Below are 16,967 nucleotides of genomic sequence, written 5' to 3'. Positions count from 1 at the left end.
TCTCCCACACACACACACAAAAACACGCCACTTCTCCAGACCAATGCTATACACAGCTTCTCTGGGGAAATACTAATTAATGAATGAAAGTCTTGTATATCCAGCAGGGAACCGCTCAGCTCTCTTACCTTGGGACTGGCGATAATGGTGGTGAAGAAGAGCAGGATGGGAAGGTGAAGGAGCCAGATGAACCAACCAAATCAGGCATTCCTGGGGATGTCCCCACTGTTTCCGTGATTACAAGTTCTGGGTCCAGGATGAAGAGCTCATCTTGGGAAATGTCAGTCACATAATGCAAGTGTTCCTGAAAGGGAGTGAAGAGAAAGTAATAATTCAAGCTCATAATTGTGCCTAAAAGGAAATGGAAAGAAAGATTTGCATTTATATAGCAACTTTCACAACCTCAGGGCATCCCAAACTGCTTTACAGCTAATGAAATAATTTTGAAGTGTGGTCACTGTTGTACAGGAGACTTTGATTTATCCGGAGGTTGTATGTCCGGAAACTTCGATCTACCGGCAGAAATCAGGAGCCGTTCTGTTAGGTTGTTTTTCTTCTCGTGGCTTTTTTTTCCAACAGTCGGGCTTTGGAAAGTCTCTCTGAAGCTGTTGCTAAGCTGCAGAGACGCTTCCAAGGTACGGGCCGACTGTTTGAAGCTGTTGCTAAGCAACAGTGTTTGTTGTCAGATCCGGAGATGAAAATCTCCGTATGCTTCAACATTAACTTTGTATGTCCGGCAGTTTTGATAGATCGGCAACAGCTCGGTCCCGTCGGTGCCGGATATAACAAAGTTTCCTGTAATGTAGGAAATGCAGCAGCCAATTTGCATACAGCAAGGTCCCAAAAAACAGCAATGAAACAAATGATCAGATAATCTGTTTTTTTAGTATGTTGGTTGAGGGATAAATGTAGGACAGGACACTGGAAAACTGCCCATCTCTTCTTCAAATAGTGCCATGGGATCTTTTACATCCATCTGAGAGAGCAGATGGGGCCTTGGTTTAACGTCTCATCCGAAAGATGGCACCTCTGACAATGCAGCACTCCTTCACTACTGGACTGAAATGTCAGCCTAGATTTTTGTGCTCAAGTCTCAAGAGTGAGGCCTGAACCCACAGCCTTCTGACTCAGAGGCGAGGCTGCTGCCCACCCACTGACACCTAGACACCAGTCTAGATGAACTGGGCTCTGCTCTTATGATTCATTACAGCTGCTAATAATTCATACCATTTATAGAATCATAGAATGATACAGCACAGGAGGAGGCCATTCTAGTAAATCTCCTCTGCACCCTCTCTAAGGCCTTGACATCCTTTCTAAAGTGTGGTGCCCAGAATTGAACACAATACTCCAGCTGAGGCCCAACCAGTGTTTTATAAAGGTTTAGCATAACCTCCTTGCTTTTGTACTCTATTACCCTAGAGACTGCTCCTTCTATCCACCTCCAAGACCTTCTCTCATACCCCATTGACCTTGGTATCACTGACAGGAGCCTTCTTCTGGGGACCAACTCTGAATAAGAGGAGCTGCTGCTGTCTCCAGAGTGCCCAAGACACGTCTAAAGAGGCGGTCTCCACAGATGCCTCTCGAGGAAGCACTGCCCTTGAGTGTCACATAAACACCAGGGGGTCAGGGGCAGCCGTGTTCTCTGATGTGTAAAAGTGGATCAGCCCACTTTTGGTGCTCACTGCTCTGCACAGACTTCATAGAATCATACAGCACAGGAGGCAGCCATTTGGTCCATCAAGCCTGTGTTGGCTCTTTGAAAGAGCTACTCAATTAGTCCCACTCACCCACACTTTCCCTGTAGCCGGACTAATTTTTCCTTTACAGATATATATCCAATTCCCTTTTGAAAGTTATTGTTGAAGCTGCTTCCACCACCCCTTCAGCCAGTGTATCACCAGCCATTGCAAGAAGGCATGTCAGGAAGAAATTAAGTGGAAAAGGAACATGTGCTGGTGTTTCTCTGTCGTTCTGGCTGGTGTGAAAACTGCTTCCCAAAAATAAACTGCGGCGACTAACAGCACCAGGACCCCGCAGAGCAACCTCTTGAAGCGACATTGCTGGAGGGAGTAAGAAATTCAGAACAGTATTTTGGGAAAGCTTCCATTTCAGATTGAAAAAATACCACAGTGATGCTGAACTGGTATCAGACACACGGTCAGCCAGTAAGTGCTGCCATTGATCTCATGCGCATTGGCATTCTGTGTGTTCCTGGATGCCAGTGTGGAGCTGTGCCAAATAATCATTATCTAATTTAACACTCGGTCAATCAGGAGTCAGAAGATGCTCAACAGTCTGAGATCAGGTTGCCAACTCTCCACGATTATCTCCAGGAATTAAAGATTACTCTCCCGGACACTGCTGCGAGCAACCCGGGAGAAAAGTCACAGGGGCATTAAAGAAAATTTGTGGGTTTTTTTACATTTTCTTTGAACACTTTCGTTTATTAGTTATAAAAATATTGGGAGGGACACAAAAAAGGCCGTTTGACTGGGCGGGGCTTTTGGAGGCATGTGATGAAACCTGCAGGAACACGTTGGTGGGAATTGGGACATAGGCTGCGTTATATTGATACTTGTTGGAATGTTTACTGCATGTTCATCCAGGCTGAGTCATCAGTGGATAACTTTGGATATGACGCAATGTAAAGCTCCCTCTACACAAAACCATCAGGCAGTTACCTCAGGTTGGGTATTATATGGGTTGCATGCAGAGTAAAGCTTGTTGTACTCTGCCCCAGCAATGTACCTTAATGTCAGTCACAGAACAACAACTTGAATTTATTTAGCTGCTGTAACTGTCCCAAGGCGCTTCACAGAGGTGTTATCAGACAACAATGGATGCTGAGCCAAAGGATGTGATATTAGGTGGGGTGAACAAAAGTTTATTAAAGAGGTGGGTTTTAATGAGGGTCTGAAAGGAGGAGAGGTGATGGATTTAGAGAGGGATGCACAAGAGGTCACTGTCAGAGGAAGAGAGAGTTGGGGGGCTGGGGGGAGTGGAGAGTTACAGAGCTCTAGGAGGTTACAGAGACAGGGAGGGGTGAGGTAGTGGGGGGCTTTAAAGATGAAAATTGAATTTTAAATTTGAGTTGTTAAGTCACCAGGAGTCAATGTAGTTCAGCGAGGATAAGGGTGGTGGGTGAGTGGGACTTTGAATGGAATAGGTTGCGGGCAGCAGAATTCTGGATGAGCTGAAGTTTATGGAGGGTTTGGGAAGCCAGTCAGAAGAGTATAAGAACATAAGAAATAGGAGCCGGAGTAAGCCATTTGGCCCCTTGAGCCTGGCTGATCTGATCTTGGCCTCAACTCCACTTTCCCGCTCTCTCCCCATAACCCTCGACTCCATTATTGTTCAAAAATCTGTCTATCTCCACCTTAAATATATTCAATGACCCAGCCTCCACAGCTCTCTGGGGTAGAGAATTCCAAAGATTCACGACCCTCTGAGAGAAGAAATTCCTCCTCATCTCCGTCTTAAATGGGCGACCCCTTATTCTGAAACTGTGCCCCCTAGTTCTAGATTCCCCTACGAGGGGAAACATCCTCTCAGCATGTACCCTGTCCAACCCCCTCAGAATCCTATATGTTTCAATAAGATCACCTCTCATTCTTCTAAACTCCAATGAGTATTGGCCCAACCTGCTCAACCTTTCTTCAGAAGACAACCTTCATCTCAAGAATCAACCTAGTGAACCTTCTCTGAATGGCCTCCAATGCAAGTATATCCTCCTTAAATAAGGAGACCAAAACTGTACGCAGTACTCCAGGTGTGGTCTCACCAACGCCCTGTACAGTTGTAGTAAGACTTCCCTACTTTTATATTCCATCCCCCTTGAAATAAAGGCCAACATTCCATTTGCCTTCCTAACTACTTGCTGTACCTGCATGCTAACTTTTTGTGTTTCATGTACAAGGACCCTCAGATCCCTCTGTACTGGAACATTCTGTAGTCTCCCTCCATTTAAATAATAATTTGTTTTTTTATTTTTCCTACCAAAGTGGATAACCTCACATTTTCCCACATTATACTCCATCTGCCAAATTTTTGCCCACTCACTTAACCTATCTATATCTCTTTGCAGATTCTTTGTGTCCTCCTCACAACTTGCTTTCCCACCTATCTTTGTATCATCAGTAAATTTGGCTACAGTACACTCTGTCCCTTCATCCAAGTCATTAATATAGATTGTAAATAGTTGAGACTCCAGCACTGATCCCTGTGGCACTCCACTAGTTACAGTTTGCGAACCTGAAAATGACCCATTTATCCCGACTCTGTTTTCTGTTAGTTAGCCAATCCTCTATCCATGCTACAGTAATATATTACCCTCAACCACGAGCTCTTATCTTATGCAGTAACTTTTTATGTGGCACCATATCGAATGCCTTCTGGAAATCCAAATACACTACATCTACTGGTTCCCCTTCATCCACCCTGCTCGTTACATCCTCAAAGAACTCTAGCAAATTTGACAAACATGATTTCCCTTTCATAAAACCATGCTGACTTTGCTTGACTGTATTATGATTTTCTAAATGTCCTGCTACTACTTCCTTAATAATGGACTCCAGTATTTTCCCAATGACAGATGTTAGGCTAACTGGCCTATAGTTTCCTGCTTTCTGTCTCCCTCCTTTCTTGAATAGGGGTGTTACATTTGCGGCTTTCCAATCCGCTGGGACCTCTCCAGAATCTAGGGAAGTTTGGTAGATTACAACCAATGCATCCACTATCTCTGCAGCCACTTCTTTTAAGACCCTAGGATGCAGGCCATCAGGTCCAGGGAACTTGTCCTGGAAGGGGTGTTTGGGGCCCTGGAGGGTGGGAAGGGAGGGGGTGAAAGGGCAGGTGTTGCATCTCCTGCGCTTGCACAGGAACGTGTCATGGGAAGGGGAGGGGTTTGTGGGGTGATTGAGAAATGGACCAGGGTGTCGTGAAGGGAATGGTCCTTTTGGAATGCTGAAAGGGGAGGGGAGGGGAAGATGTGTTTGGTGGTGGGATCACGCTGGCAGAAATGGTGGGACGATGATCCATTGAATGTGGAGGCTGGTGAGGTGGAAAGTGAGGACAAGGAGTTCTTGCAGTTCTAGGAGGAAGGGGAAGGGGTGAGAGCAGAAGTGCAAGAAATGGAACAGACACAGTCGAGGGCCATGTCAACCACAGTAAAGGGGAATCCTCGGTTGAGGAAAACGGAAGATATATCGGAAGCACTGGTATGGAAGGTGGCATGGTCAGAACGGATGCGGGAGATGGAAAAACTGGGAGAATGGAATAGAGTCCATACAGGAAGCGGGGTGGGAGGAAGTCTAGTCAAGGTAGCTGTGGGAGTCAGTGGACTTTTAGTGGATATTGGTCGATAGCCTATCCCCAGAAATGGAGACAGAGAAGTTGAGGAAGGGAAGGGAAGAGTACTGAGGGAGCGCTGCACTGTCAGAGATGCCACCTTCCGGATGAGATTTTAAACTAAGGCCCCCGTCTGGACTCTCAGGTGGACATAAAAGTTAACATCACACTATTCAAAGTGAAGGCGAGTCCTGACTCCTGACCAATATTAATCTCTTAATTAACATCGTTAAAACAGATGACCTTGTCAGTTATCTCATTGCTGTTTGTGGGACCTTGCTGTGTGAATATTGGCTGCCGAGTTCCTATATTACAACAGTGATTACACTTAAGGTACTTAATGGACTGTGAAGCGTTTTGGGCCATCGTGAGGTTCTGAAAGGTGCTATATAAATGCAAGTCTTTCTTTTCCTTCTGGATTGGGACTGCTCCGATCTCATTTCATTTAGAAACCTTTCAGATGAGAGAAGACGATCAGCATAGATTTAAACTCAGGAGCACAGAGTGAAAGGACAGCATGCCAAACCAGTGCGTAGTTCCCTAGTTTGTACTTCACTCCAGACACAGGCCTATATTATTAACCAAAAGTTGCTGAGCCTAGAAATTTACTGGGGAGTGGCATAAACTGAGTCAATGACACCCTGCATAACTCACTCTGTGCTTAGTTAAGCAGGGTGCAAGTGAGCGAAATATTTGTTAGTCGCAATCAGTGAAGCTGTTAACCATCAAATGCTAGTTATGTTAGTCATCACTTGGGAGTCTATTCTTACCTGTGCTCGATCGATTCTGTAAAACCGGTCAGCAGTCGTGGCTGAAAAAAAAACGAGAGAAATTAAAATGAAGAATTAGGCTTCAATCAAGCTGTTCCCTGCAATGTTGTGTTAAATGTACATTGTACAAGCGAGATTCAAACACTTTTTTTTGCAGAAGAATATCTTTTCCTAATCAAATATTTTATGCATGACACCACTGGCCAGAACTTATCAGAACATCAGGAGGTTGCTCTACCAAAGTTCTGACATATCACTTGGTGAGTGATGTTTTTTGGCTTCTTTGTATCAATCATTATGACTGAGTCACTGGACACTGGGGAGGTACCAGTAGTATGAAAACAGCCTAATGCAGTGTCCCTATTCAAAAAGGGTGACAAGACATATGCAGGCAACTACAGACCAATTAGTCTTACTTCAATTCTGCGTAAATAATGGAATCAATTATCTGGGATTGTTCTCCTAGAGCAGAGAAGGTTAAGAGGAAATTGAGTAGAGGTGTTCAAAATTTTGAAGGGTTTTGATAGAGTAGACTGTTCTCACTGACAGCAGGTTCGATAACCAGGACACAGACTTAAGATAATTAGCAGAAAAACTGGGAGGAGATGAGGAAACACTTCTTTTTACACAGTGAGTTATGATGATCTGGAATGTACTGCCTAAAAGGATGGTGGAAGCAGATTCAATAATAAATTTTAAAAAGGAATTGGATAAATACTTGAAAAGGAAACATTTGCAGGGCTATGAGGAAAGAGCGGGGGACTGGGACTAATTGGATAGCTCTTTCAAAGAGCCGGCACAGGCACGATGGGCTGAATAGCCTCCACTATGCTGTATAATTCTAGATTCACATGCGAGTATCCACAGGACAACCACCAAGGACTCAGAGTATACAGCAAATGCCTGATGATCACTCAGAGCACTGTGACATAGATCTGTCTGTACAGTTTGTGAGCATAACTAGTTTTAGGACACAATGAACTCGCAGTGACCATCTATTACAGTCAATGAGATATTTTGGTCTGGACGTGGGAATGCGATGTTGTTTCCTGTACTTGACATGTTTCAATTATACTTCTAAGTTTTTGTTCCCCAACTTTTTACTTTCTTCACATCACTGGGATTCTGCTTGGTTCCACCTGTTGACCTAGTACAAGGACATCAAATGTTGATTAGGATGGTCAAGACATCATGCAGCAGATTTTCACCTTGCCGCCCCAGGCATAAAACTGGCCCTGCTGATCGGCTGCCCTTCATAGACACTGCACGATTTCCATGTTCATTCAATATAAATAAATCACACGGGTATGAATGTATATATAATATATGCAGGATGTGTGTCTATATATAGTGTAAAGGTGGTGTGTATGTATATATAAAAGTAATACAAGGTTAAGGATAAATTCAGCGATCCCACACTCTCAGCAAGGAGCTGCATTTGATGGGAGCTCGGGTTGGGGAACTGATGCTACAGTGTTGTGTCCTATCTCCAGTCCGTACTTCCTTTGACTTTAGCTGGGAATGCAGGATCGGTGAATTTACCTTCATCTTTGACCAAGCTTTTAGTTACCGCTTCCAATATCTCCTTCTTTGTCTGATTACACTCCTGCGAAGCGCCTTGGGATGTTTTCCTACCTTAAAGGCGTTATATAAATGCAAGCTGTTGTTCTATAATGTACAAAGGACGTGCATGCATATATAATGCATGCAAGATATTCTGTTCCACTGGAACATGCAGTGAAGCAAAACCTAGTATCAGTGCAGCTGAAATCACATGATACAACAGACTTCAGTTTCAGTCTGTTGCTGTTCAACTCCAGTCCCGTCCAAAAACTCCACCTGTGTATATTATACAGACCCCCACCTGTGTGTCACTCTACATGTAATGCACTCCAATCTGTGCATACCCTGTAACTATTCAAGCGACTGCATTACCCTGTATGTAACATACTCCAGTCATGTGCTACCCTGTATGTAACATACTCCAGTCACGTGCTACTCTGTACATAACATACCCCAATCTATGTTACTCTGTATGTAACATACTCCGGCCTGTACTATCCTGTATGCACTAACATTTTGGGACTTTCACCTATATGGTCCTGGAAGGGATAGTTATGTTAATTCATGTTATTATATTACTGCAAAATTAGATTCAGCTTACAAAGAGTTAACTCCCTGAGATACACAAGATATAAACCAGTTTGCTGGTTTACAAATTAGCTTCATCTCACGAGAGTGCTTTTCAGTCCACCTTCTAAAGACAGAGAAACACATGTAGCAGCATGTGCAAGATCAAAGTATTCAGTACACACAAGGAGTGGTTTATGTGACGTTACAATTCCTTCCACCACCATCATTTAATCATATATAGGGCAGTAATGGTACAATCCAGATCATAGGCGATGCTAGTAACATCATCCAGCCAGTGTTGCTCTGTATGTAACGTGCTGTCATAGCTCCATTATTTTTCTCCATGAGTGCATACTAGGGTTGCCAACCGTCCAGGAAATGAAAGATTAATCTCCTTGACAACATCATCAATAATTGTTGCATTTATATAGAAACATAGAAGATAGGAGCAGGAGTAGGCCATTCGGCTCCTCGAGCCTGCCCCGCCATTCAATGAGATCATGGCTGATCATCCAAACTCAGTACCCGGTCCCTGCCTTCTCCCCATATCCTTTGATCCCTTTAGCCTTAAGAAATATATCTAACACCTTCTTGAATATATTTAATGAATGAATTGGCCTCAACTGCCTTCTGTGGTAGAGAATTCCACAGGTTCACCACTCTCTGGGTGAAGCAATTCCTCCTCATCTCTGTCCTAAATGGCTTACCCCTTATCTTTAGACTGTGACCCCTGGTTCTGGACTCCCCGCCATCGGGAACATCCTTCCTGCATCTAGTCTATCTAGTCCTGTTAGAATTTTATAAGTTTCAATGAGATCCCCTCTCATTCTTCTAAACTCCAGCGAGTATAAGCCCAATCGACCCAATCTCTCCTCATACGTCATTCCTGCCATCCCAGGTATCAGTCTGGTGAATCTTCGCTGCATTCTCTCCATGGCAAGAACATCCTTCCTCAGATAAGGCGACCAAAACTGTACACGATACTCAAGGTGTGGTCTCACCAAGGCCCTGTACAACTGCAGCAAGACATCCTTGTTCCTGTACTCGAATCCTCTCGCTACAAAGGCCAACATACCATTTGCCTTCTTAACCGCCTGCTGCACCTGCATGCTTACCTTCAGCGACTGGTGCACAAGGACACCCAGGTCTCGTTGCACTTCCCCTTCTCCCAATCTATTGCCGTTCAGATAATAATCTGCCTTCCTGTTTTTGACACCAAAGTGGATAACCTCGCATTTATCCACATTATACTGCATCTGCCCAATCACCCAACCTGTCCAAATCATCCTGGAGTTTCTCTGCATCCTCGTCACAACACACACGCCCACCCAGCTTTGTGTCGTCTGCAAACTTGGAGATATTATATCTAGTTCCCTCGTCTAGATCATTAATATATATTGTTAATAGCTGGCGTCCTAGCACCGATCCCTGCGGTACCCCACTAGTCACTGCCTGCCACTCTGAAAAAGACCCGTTTATTCCAACTTTTTGCTTCCCGTCTGCCAACCAGTTCTCTATCCAAGTCAGTACCTTGCCCCCAATCCCTTGTGCTTTAACTTTGCATGCTAATCTCTTATGCGGGACCTTATCGAAAGCCTTCTGAAAGTCCAAATACACCACATCCACTGGTTCTCCCTGATCTATTTTCTATGAGTTATATCCTCAAAAAATTCCAGTAGATTAGTCAAGCACAATTTACCTTTTATAAATCCATGTTGACTTTGTCCGATCCTGTCACTGTTTTCCAAGTGCTCTGCTATTATATCTTTTATAACGGACTCTAGCATTTTCCCCACTACCGATGTCAGGCTTACCGGTCTATAATTCCCCATTTTCTCTCTACCACCTTTTTTGAACAGTGGGGTAACATTAGCTACCCTCCAATCCATGGGAACTGTTCCAGAGTCTATAGAATTTTGGAAGATGACCAGCAATGCATCTACTGTTTCTGGGGCCACTTCCTTAAGTACCCTAGGGTGTAGATTATCAGGCCCTGGGGATTTATCGGCCTTCAATCCTGTCAATTTCCCTAACACCATTTCCCTACAAATACTGATTTCTATCAGTTCCTCCCTCTCATCAGACCCTATGTTCCCCGACATCTCTGGGAGGTTATTTGTGTCCTCCTTTGTGAAGACAGAACCAAAGTATGTATTTAATTGGTCTGCCATTTTTTTGTTCCCAATTATAAATTCCCCTGATTCTGACTGCAGTAATATAGTAAAAGGTCCCAAGCCACTTCACAGGAGCGTTACCAAAACAAAAAATGGACACCGAGCCACAAAAGGAGATACTAGAACAGATGACCAAAAACTTAGAGGTAGTTTTTAAGGAGCATCTTACAGGAGGAGAGGCGGAGGTTTAGGGCGGGAATTCCAGAGCTCAGGGCCAAGGGTGGAGTGATTAAAATCGGCGATGTGCAAGAGGCCAGAGTTGGAGGAGCACAGAGATCTCGAAGGCTTGAAGGGCCGGAGCAGGCTACAGAGATAGGGAGCAGTGAGGTCTTGGAGGGATTTGAAAACAAGGATGAGAATTTTAAAACTGAGACATTGCCGGACCGGAAACCAATGTAGGTCAGTGAGCAGAGGGGTGATGGGTGAATGGGACTTGGTGCGAGTTAGGATACTGGCAACAGAGTTTCGGATGAGCTCAAGTTTATGCACGGTGGAAGATGGCAGGCCAGCCAAGAGAGCAGTGGAATAGTCACGTCTCGGGGTAATAAAGGCATGGATGAGGGTTTCAGCAGCAGATGAAATGAGGCAAGGGCGGAGTTGTGAAATGTTGTCGAGGTGGAATTAGGTGGTCTTGGTGATGGAGCAGATACGTAGTTGGAAATATGACACTGTGGCGACACGCCACCACTGGACATAATCCGCTCACGGCGGCACAGACAGTCTAAGCAGAAGCCCCCAGCCGGGGGCCCTTTCCTCCAGCAACTTGTTTCCCGCAGGGACAGGCTGCCGGGAGCACTTCCTGTCTGGGAAGTATTTAAGTGGATGCGCGGGCTTTTCTAGTTCCTGTTTGCCATGTGGTCAGAATAAAGAAGCTGTGTTTTCAATAGCTCTGTCTCGACTCCCACGTTTGCCGCGGTATCTCAACACTGGTGACCCCGACGCTCAGGACGAATCCTAAGCTAGCATGGCGGATACAAACGTAGTCACGGTTAAATTACCTGACTTTTGGGAGAACCTCGCTGAAGCCTGGTTCGTTCAAGCTGAGTCCAGATTCCGGCTGAAAGGCATTACAGTCGACGCCACGAAGTACGACTACCTCGTCGCCTCGCTCACCTACGCTACAGTCCCCAAGGTTTGGGCAGCGCTGCAGAATCCACCAACGGAGGGCAAGTACGAGCATCTGAAGGCTGCGCTACTTAAAAAATTTCAAACGTCCTCTTACCAGCGCCACTGCCAACTCCTGGACCTCCCCGGCCTTGGTGACGCTTCACCATCAGACCTGCTTTCCCACATGCTGTCCCTCTCAGACGACAAAAATCCCGGCGCCCTTTTTCGCACGTTTTTCATTCGGCAGCTCCCCGCCAGCATCCGCCCGCTCCTTGTGGAGTCTGACTCCACGGACCTGAATGAGATAGCCGAAAAGGCCGACCGGCTGCTCTCTGCACAGGCCGCTCGCGACGTCGCGCCCGACCTCACGGCAACGACCACGCGGTCTTCCCGGGCCGCTAGGCCCGACCGCCCTACCACTCCGGGTCACTGCTACTACCACACCCGTTTTGGCGCTAGGGCTCAACGCTGCACGCCACCGTGTTCCTTCAAACCCCCCCCCGCATCGGCCCCCGCGATGGCCGCGGGGCAGAAGGAGCCCCTACTGTACGTCACTGACGACAGAACCAACCGCCGATTTCTGTGCGACACAGGGGCCCAGCACAGCATCACCCCCGCCTCCGCCCTCGAGATCCAACGCGGCACACGGGGTATCACACTGGCTGCAGCCAACGGCTCTGAAATCCGCACATATGGCACCGGCATGGTCACGCTCGACCTCGCGGGCCGCCGCTACCGCTGGGAGTTCCTGACAGCCAAGGTCCTCTGCCCACTCATCGGCGCCGACTTCCTACGCGCCCACGGCCTCCTTGTCGACATTCCGAGGCACCGCCTCGTCGACATCAACACTATGGCCCCCATCCCCGGCGCCTTTACCCCGGCCCGTTCGGCCGGCCCGACGACCTACTGCCTCGCCAGAGCCACGGACGACTACTCGGCACTCCTAGCTGAGTTTCCCGCCCTCACTAACCCGACCTTTTCGGCCAAAGCCGCCAAGCACGGTGTGGAACACTATATCCCCACCACCGGCCCCCCAGTTTCTGCCCACGCCCGCAGACTCAACCCGGCCAAGCTGGAAATCGCGCGGGCCGAGTTTACCAACATGGTACAACTCGGCATCATCCGCCGCTCCAGCAGCCCTTGGGCCTCGCCCCTCCACATCGCCCCCAAGCCCGGCGGAGGCTGGCGCCCTTGCGGGGACTACCGCCGCCTCAACGACGCCACCACCCCCGATCGGTACCCGGTGCCACACATCCAGGACTTCTCAGCCCGACTGGCCGGACGAACCGTCTTTTCCAAAGTCGACCTGGTGCGCGGTTACCACCAAGTCCCCGTACACCCCGCGGACATCCCCAAAACGGCCGCCATCACCCCATTCGGCCTGTTCGAGTTCCTGAGGATGCCCTTCGGCCTCAAGAATGCAGCACAGGCTTTCCAGCGCCTTATGGACTCAGTCCTCCGGGACCTGAACTTCCTATTCGTCTATCTGGACGACATTCTCGTGGCCAGCTCCTCCAAACAGGAACACCTCGAACACCTTCGCATCCTGTTCGGGCGCCTAGCCCAACACGGGCTCATCCTCAGCCCGGCGAAGTGCCAATTCGGCCTAACCGAGATCGATTTTCTCGGTCACCACATCACCCCTGCCGGGGCCGTCCCCCTGCCCAACAAGGTGCAGGCCGTCCAGCAATTCCCCCGCCCCACAACCATCAAGGGCCTCCAGGAGTTCCTCGGGATGGTGAACTTCTACAACAGGTTCATCCCCAGAGCCGCAGCCCTTATGAAGCCCCTATACGACTCCCTCCGAGGGAAATCCGGCAAGATGGACGTAGCCTGGACCACTGACACGGCAGCCGCCTTCGACGCCACCAAAAACGCGCTCGCCGACGCCACTCTGCTTGCGCACCCGAGGGCCGATGCCCGGGTCGCGCTCACCACCGACGCCTCCGACCACGCGGTCGGGGCCGTGTTCGAGCAGTGGGTCAATGGCGCGTGGCAGCCACTTGCCTTCTACAGCCGCCAACTGCGCCCCCCGGAGGTCAAATACTCCACTTTCGACCGCGAGCTTCTCGCACTCCACCTGTCGGTCCGCCATTTCAGGTTCCTCCTGGAAGGCCGCCCCTTCACCGCGTATGTGGACCACAAGCCACTCACATACGCGATGGCCAAGCACACCGAACCCTGGTCCGCTAGGCAGCAGCGCCAGCTCGCGGCCGTCTCCGAGTTTACTACGGACATTCAGCACGTCTCCGGTAGAGACAACGTGGTCGCCGACTGCCTTTCCCGTCCCGTCGTCTGTGCGAATCACCTCGCGGTCGACTACGCACAACTAGCAGCGGCCCAGCTCACGGACCCAGACCTCCTCTCGGCGGCTACCAGCCTGCCAGGGCTACGCCTAGCCAATGTCGCGCACGGGCCCGAAGCCAAGGCAGTCGCGTGCGACGTCTCACTCGGCCAACCCAGGCCGTTCGTCCCTGAGACCTGGCGCCGTCGCGTCTTCGACGCGCTCCACGGGCTCTCTCACCCGGGTTCCCGCGCATCCGTCAAACTCCTCTCCAAGCGCTTCGTCTGGCGCGGCCTTAGCAGAGATGTTCGGACTTGGGCCACCTCCTGCCTCGCCTGCCAACGGGCTAAGGTACAGCTGCACACCAAAGCACCCCTGGGAGACTTCGAGGTACCCAGCCGCCGCTTCGACCACGTACACGTCGACATCGTCGGTCCCCTGCCGCCATCGCAAGGCCAAACTTATCTCCTCACGATGGTCGACCGCTACACACGCTGGCCTGAGGCAGTGCCGCTGACCTCCACCACCACAGCCGACATCGCCAGGGCGTTCGTTAACACCTGGGTTGCGAGGTTCGGCGTACCGGCCGACATAACCTCCGACAGAGGCGCCCAGTTCACCTCCGAACTCTGGACGGCCACAGCACGCAACCTCGGGGTGACGCTCCACCGCACCACGGCGTACCACCCGCAGGCCAACGGACTTTGTGAACGCTTCCACAGGTCACTCAAGGCCTCACTCCGCGCCGGCCTGCAGGACAGTACCTGGACTGACCGCCTACCGTGGGTGCTACTCGGCCTACGCACCGCGGTCAAGGAAGACCTCCAGTCCTCGGCAGCGGAGTTAGTCTACGGACAACCGCTGCGCGTCCCAGGCGAATTCCTTCCGGAGCCTACCAAGCCTTGGTCGGCCGAACAGCAGCGGCTCGACTCTTTCTCTTCCGCTCAGCAGTTCGCCCCACTTCCGGTCAACCGACACGGCGAACTCGCACCTCACGTCCCGCCAAATTTACAGCAGGCGCGCTTCGTCTTCGTGCGACACAACGCGCACTCCTGCGACCCCCGTACGACGGTCCGTACGAGGTACTACAAACCGGGGACAAGGTATTCAAGCTGCGACTCGGCGACAGGGTCGAGACAGTCTCCATCGACCGGCTCAAACCAGCACACACAGAACCAGGGGAACAGGTCCCCGTGGCCCAGCCTCCAGCCAGAGGCCGTCCCCCCGGCAAGCCAGCACAGCCGGCGGCGAACCGCCCGACCCAACCAACCAGACCGGCGACCACTCAGAGCCGCTGCGGCAGAACCATTAGACCACCGTCACGACTCGTCCACTCCTCCTAAGCGGATTCTGGGGGGAGCTCTGTGGCGACACGCCACCACTGGACATAATCCGCTCACGGCGGCACAGACAGTCTAAGCAGAAGCCCCCAGCCGGGGGCCCTTTCCTCCAGCAACTTGTTTCCTGCAGGGACAGGCTGCCGGGAGCACTTCCTGTCTGGGAAGTATTTAAGTGGATGCGCGGGCTTTTCTAGTTCCTGTTTGCCATGTGGTCAGAATAAAGAAGCTGTGTTTTCAATAGCTCTGTCTCGACTCCCACGTTTGCCGCGGTATCTCAACAACACCAAGGTTGGAATGGTCTGGCTCAGCCTCAGACAGTTGCCAGGGAGACGGATGGAGTCAGTGGCTAGGGAACAGAGTTTGTGGCAGGGACCGAAGACAATGGTTTCAGTCTTCCCAATATTTAGTTGTAGGAAATTTCTGCTCATCCAGTGCTCGATTTCGGACAAGCAGTGTGACAAATCAGAGACAGTGGAGGGGTTGAGAGAGGTGGTGAGAGAGCTAGGTGTCGTCAGCATATATGTGGAACCTGACCTTGTGTTTTCAGATGATGTCGCCAAGGGGCAGCATGTAGATGAGAAATAGGAGGAGGCCAAGGATAATTCTTTGGGGGGACTCCAGAGGTAGTGGTGTGGGAGCAGGAAGAGAGGCCAATGCAGGTGATTCTCTGGCTACGACGCGATAGATAAGAATGGAGCCAGGCGAGTGCAGTCCCATCCAGTTGGACGGCGGAGAGGTGTTGGAGGAGGATGGTGCAGTCAACCGTGTCAAAGGCTACAGACAGGTTGAGAAGGAGGAGGACGGATTGTTCACCATGGTCACAGTCAATAGGATGTCATTTGTGACTTTGATAAGGGCCGTTTCGATACTATGGCGGGGAGGAAACTGGAGTGGAGGGATTCAATGCAGAATTGAGGGAAAGATGATCATGGATTTGGGAAGTTCAAGGACTTTGGAGTGGAAAATGTGGTTGGAGATGCGGCAGTAGTTTGCAAGAACAGAAAGGTCAAGGGTGGGTTGTTTAAGGCGGGCGGTGATGATGGCAGATTTGAAGGGGAGGGGGACAGTACCTGCGGAGAGGGAACCGTTAACAATATCAGCTAAATGTGGTCCAACCAGTTCAGACGTTCAAGTCTGCGTCCCCTGGGCTTAAGGGAGCGGAGATGAGGGCCGTACTGGGGGGTGGGGGATGCGACGACCAGGGTGAGAGAGACTCCTGCGAGCAACCTGGGAGAAAAATCATCGGGACTTAAAAAAAAAAAAAAAATTTTCCCCACAATTTTCTTTGAACCCTTTGTTTATTAGTTATAGAAATACTGAAGATGGAAAAAAGACTATTTGACTGTATGGGACGGTTAGAGGCAGGAGGTGATGTGATGAATCCTCCTTGAATACTGACGTAATAAAGGCTCACTACGCACTTGGTTGTACATAAAGCAAGGCTTTAATCGACTTGTAACAAAACATGGAGGTCTAGTTAGTAGTCACTAGCTTCCTGTTTCCAGATTGTCTCTGGCCAAGTTGGGTCCACGCCTGAGTATTTATACTCCTCGGACGGCGCCCTCAGCTGGCCGTTCAGTAGTACTTCCTGAGTTACTTCTTGTAGAAGTTGCAATTTATGACAAATACATCCTTACAAACAGAGTTGCTAACCCTACTGCAGACTAATCACATCTTTTATCTTCCTGTGAATCATGTGACATGCAATGATATCACAATCGATCCTCGCGGTCTTTGGTTAATATATAACCTCATTATTACTGGTAACCATCACTGGCATTGACTTCATCACACTGCAAATATATTG

General features: G+C 49.3%; 1 protein-coding gene across 9 annotated transcripts in view; it reads right to left on the bottom strand.

Moving 5' to 3' along the window:
- dgkza (diacylglycerol kinase, zeta a) overlaps positions 1-16,967 on the bottom strand; it is a 516,902-nt gene that overhangs the window by 154,898 nt on the left and 345,037 nt on the right. For all 9 annotated transcript variants that reach the window (XM_086007591.1, XM_086007594.1, XM_086007592.1 and 6 more), the window contains 2 exons: positions 6,123-6,163; positions 129-304 (listed from right to left, as the gene is read on the bottom strand). In XM_086007591.1, coding sequence (XP_085863717.1) covers positions 129-304; positions 6,123-6,163 — 217 coding nt within the window. The remainder of the gene's footprint in view (positions 1-128; positions 305-6,122; positions 6,164-16,967) is intronic.

This window comes from Somniosus microcephalus, chromosome 15 (assembly GCF_052327205.1).
Source record: "Somniosus microcephalus isolate GS21.2 chromosome 15, FLI_Smic_1.0, whole genome shotgun sequence".
NCBI lineage: Eukaryota > Metazoa > Chordata > Chondrichthyes > Squaliformes > Somniosidae > Somniosus > Somniosus microcephalus.
Note: the sequence above shows the minus strand (reverse complement) of the source record. Positions and strands in the feature narration are given on the sequence as shown.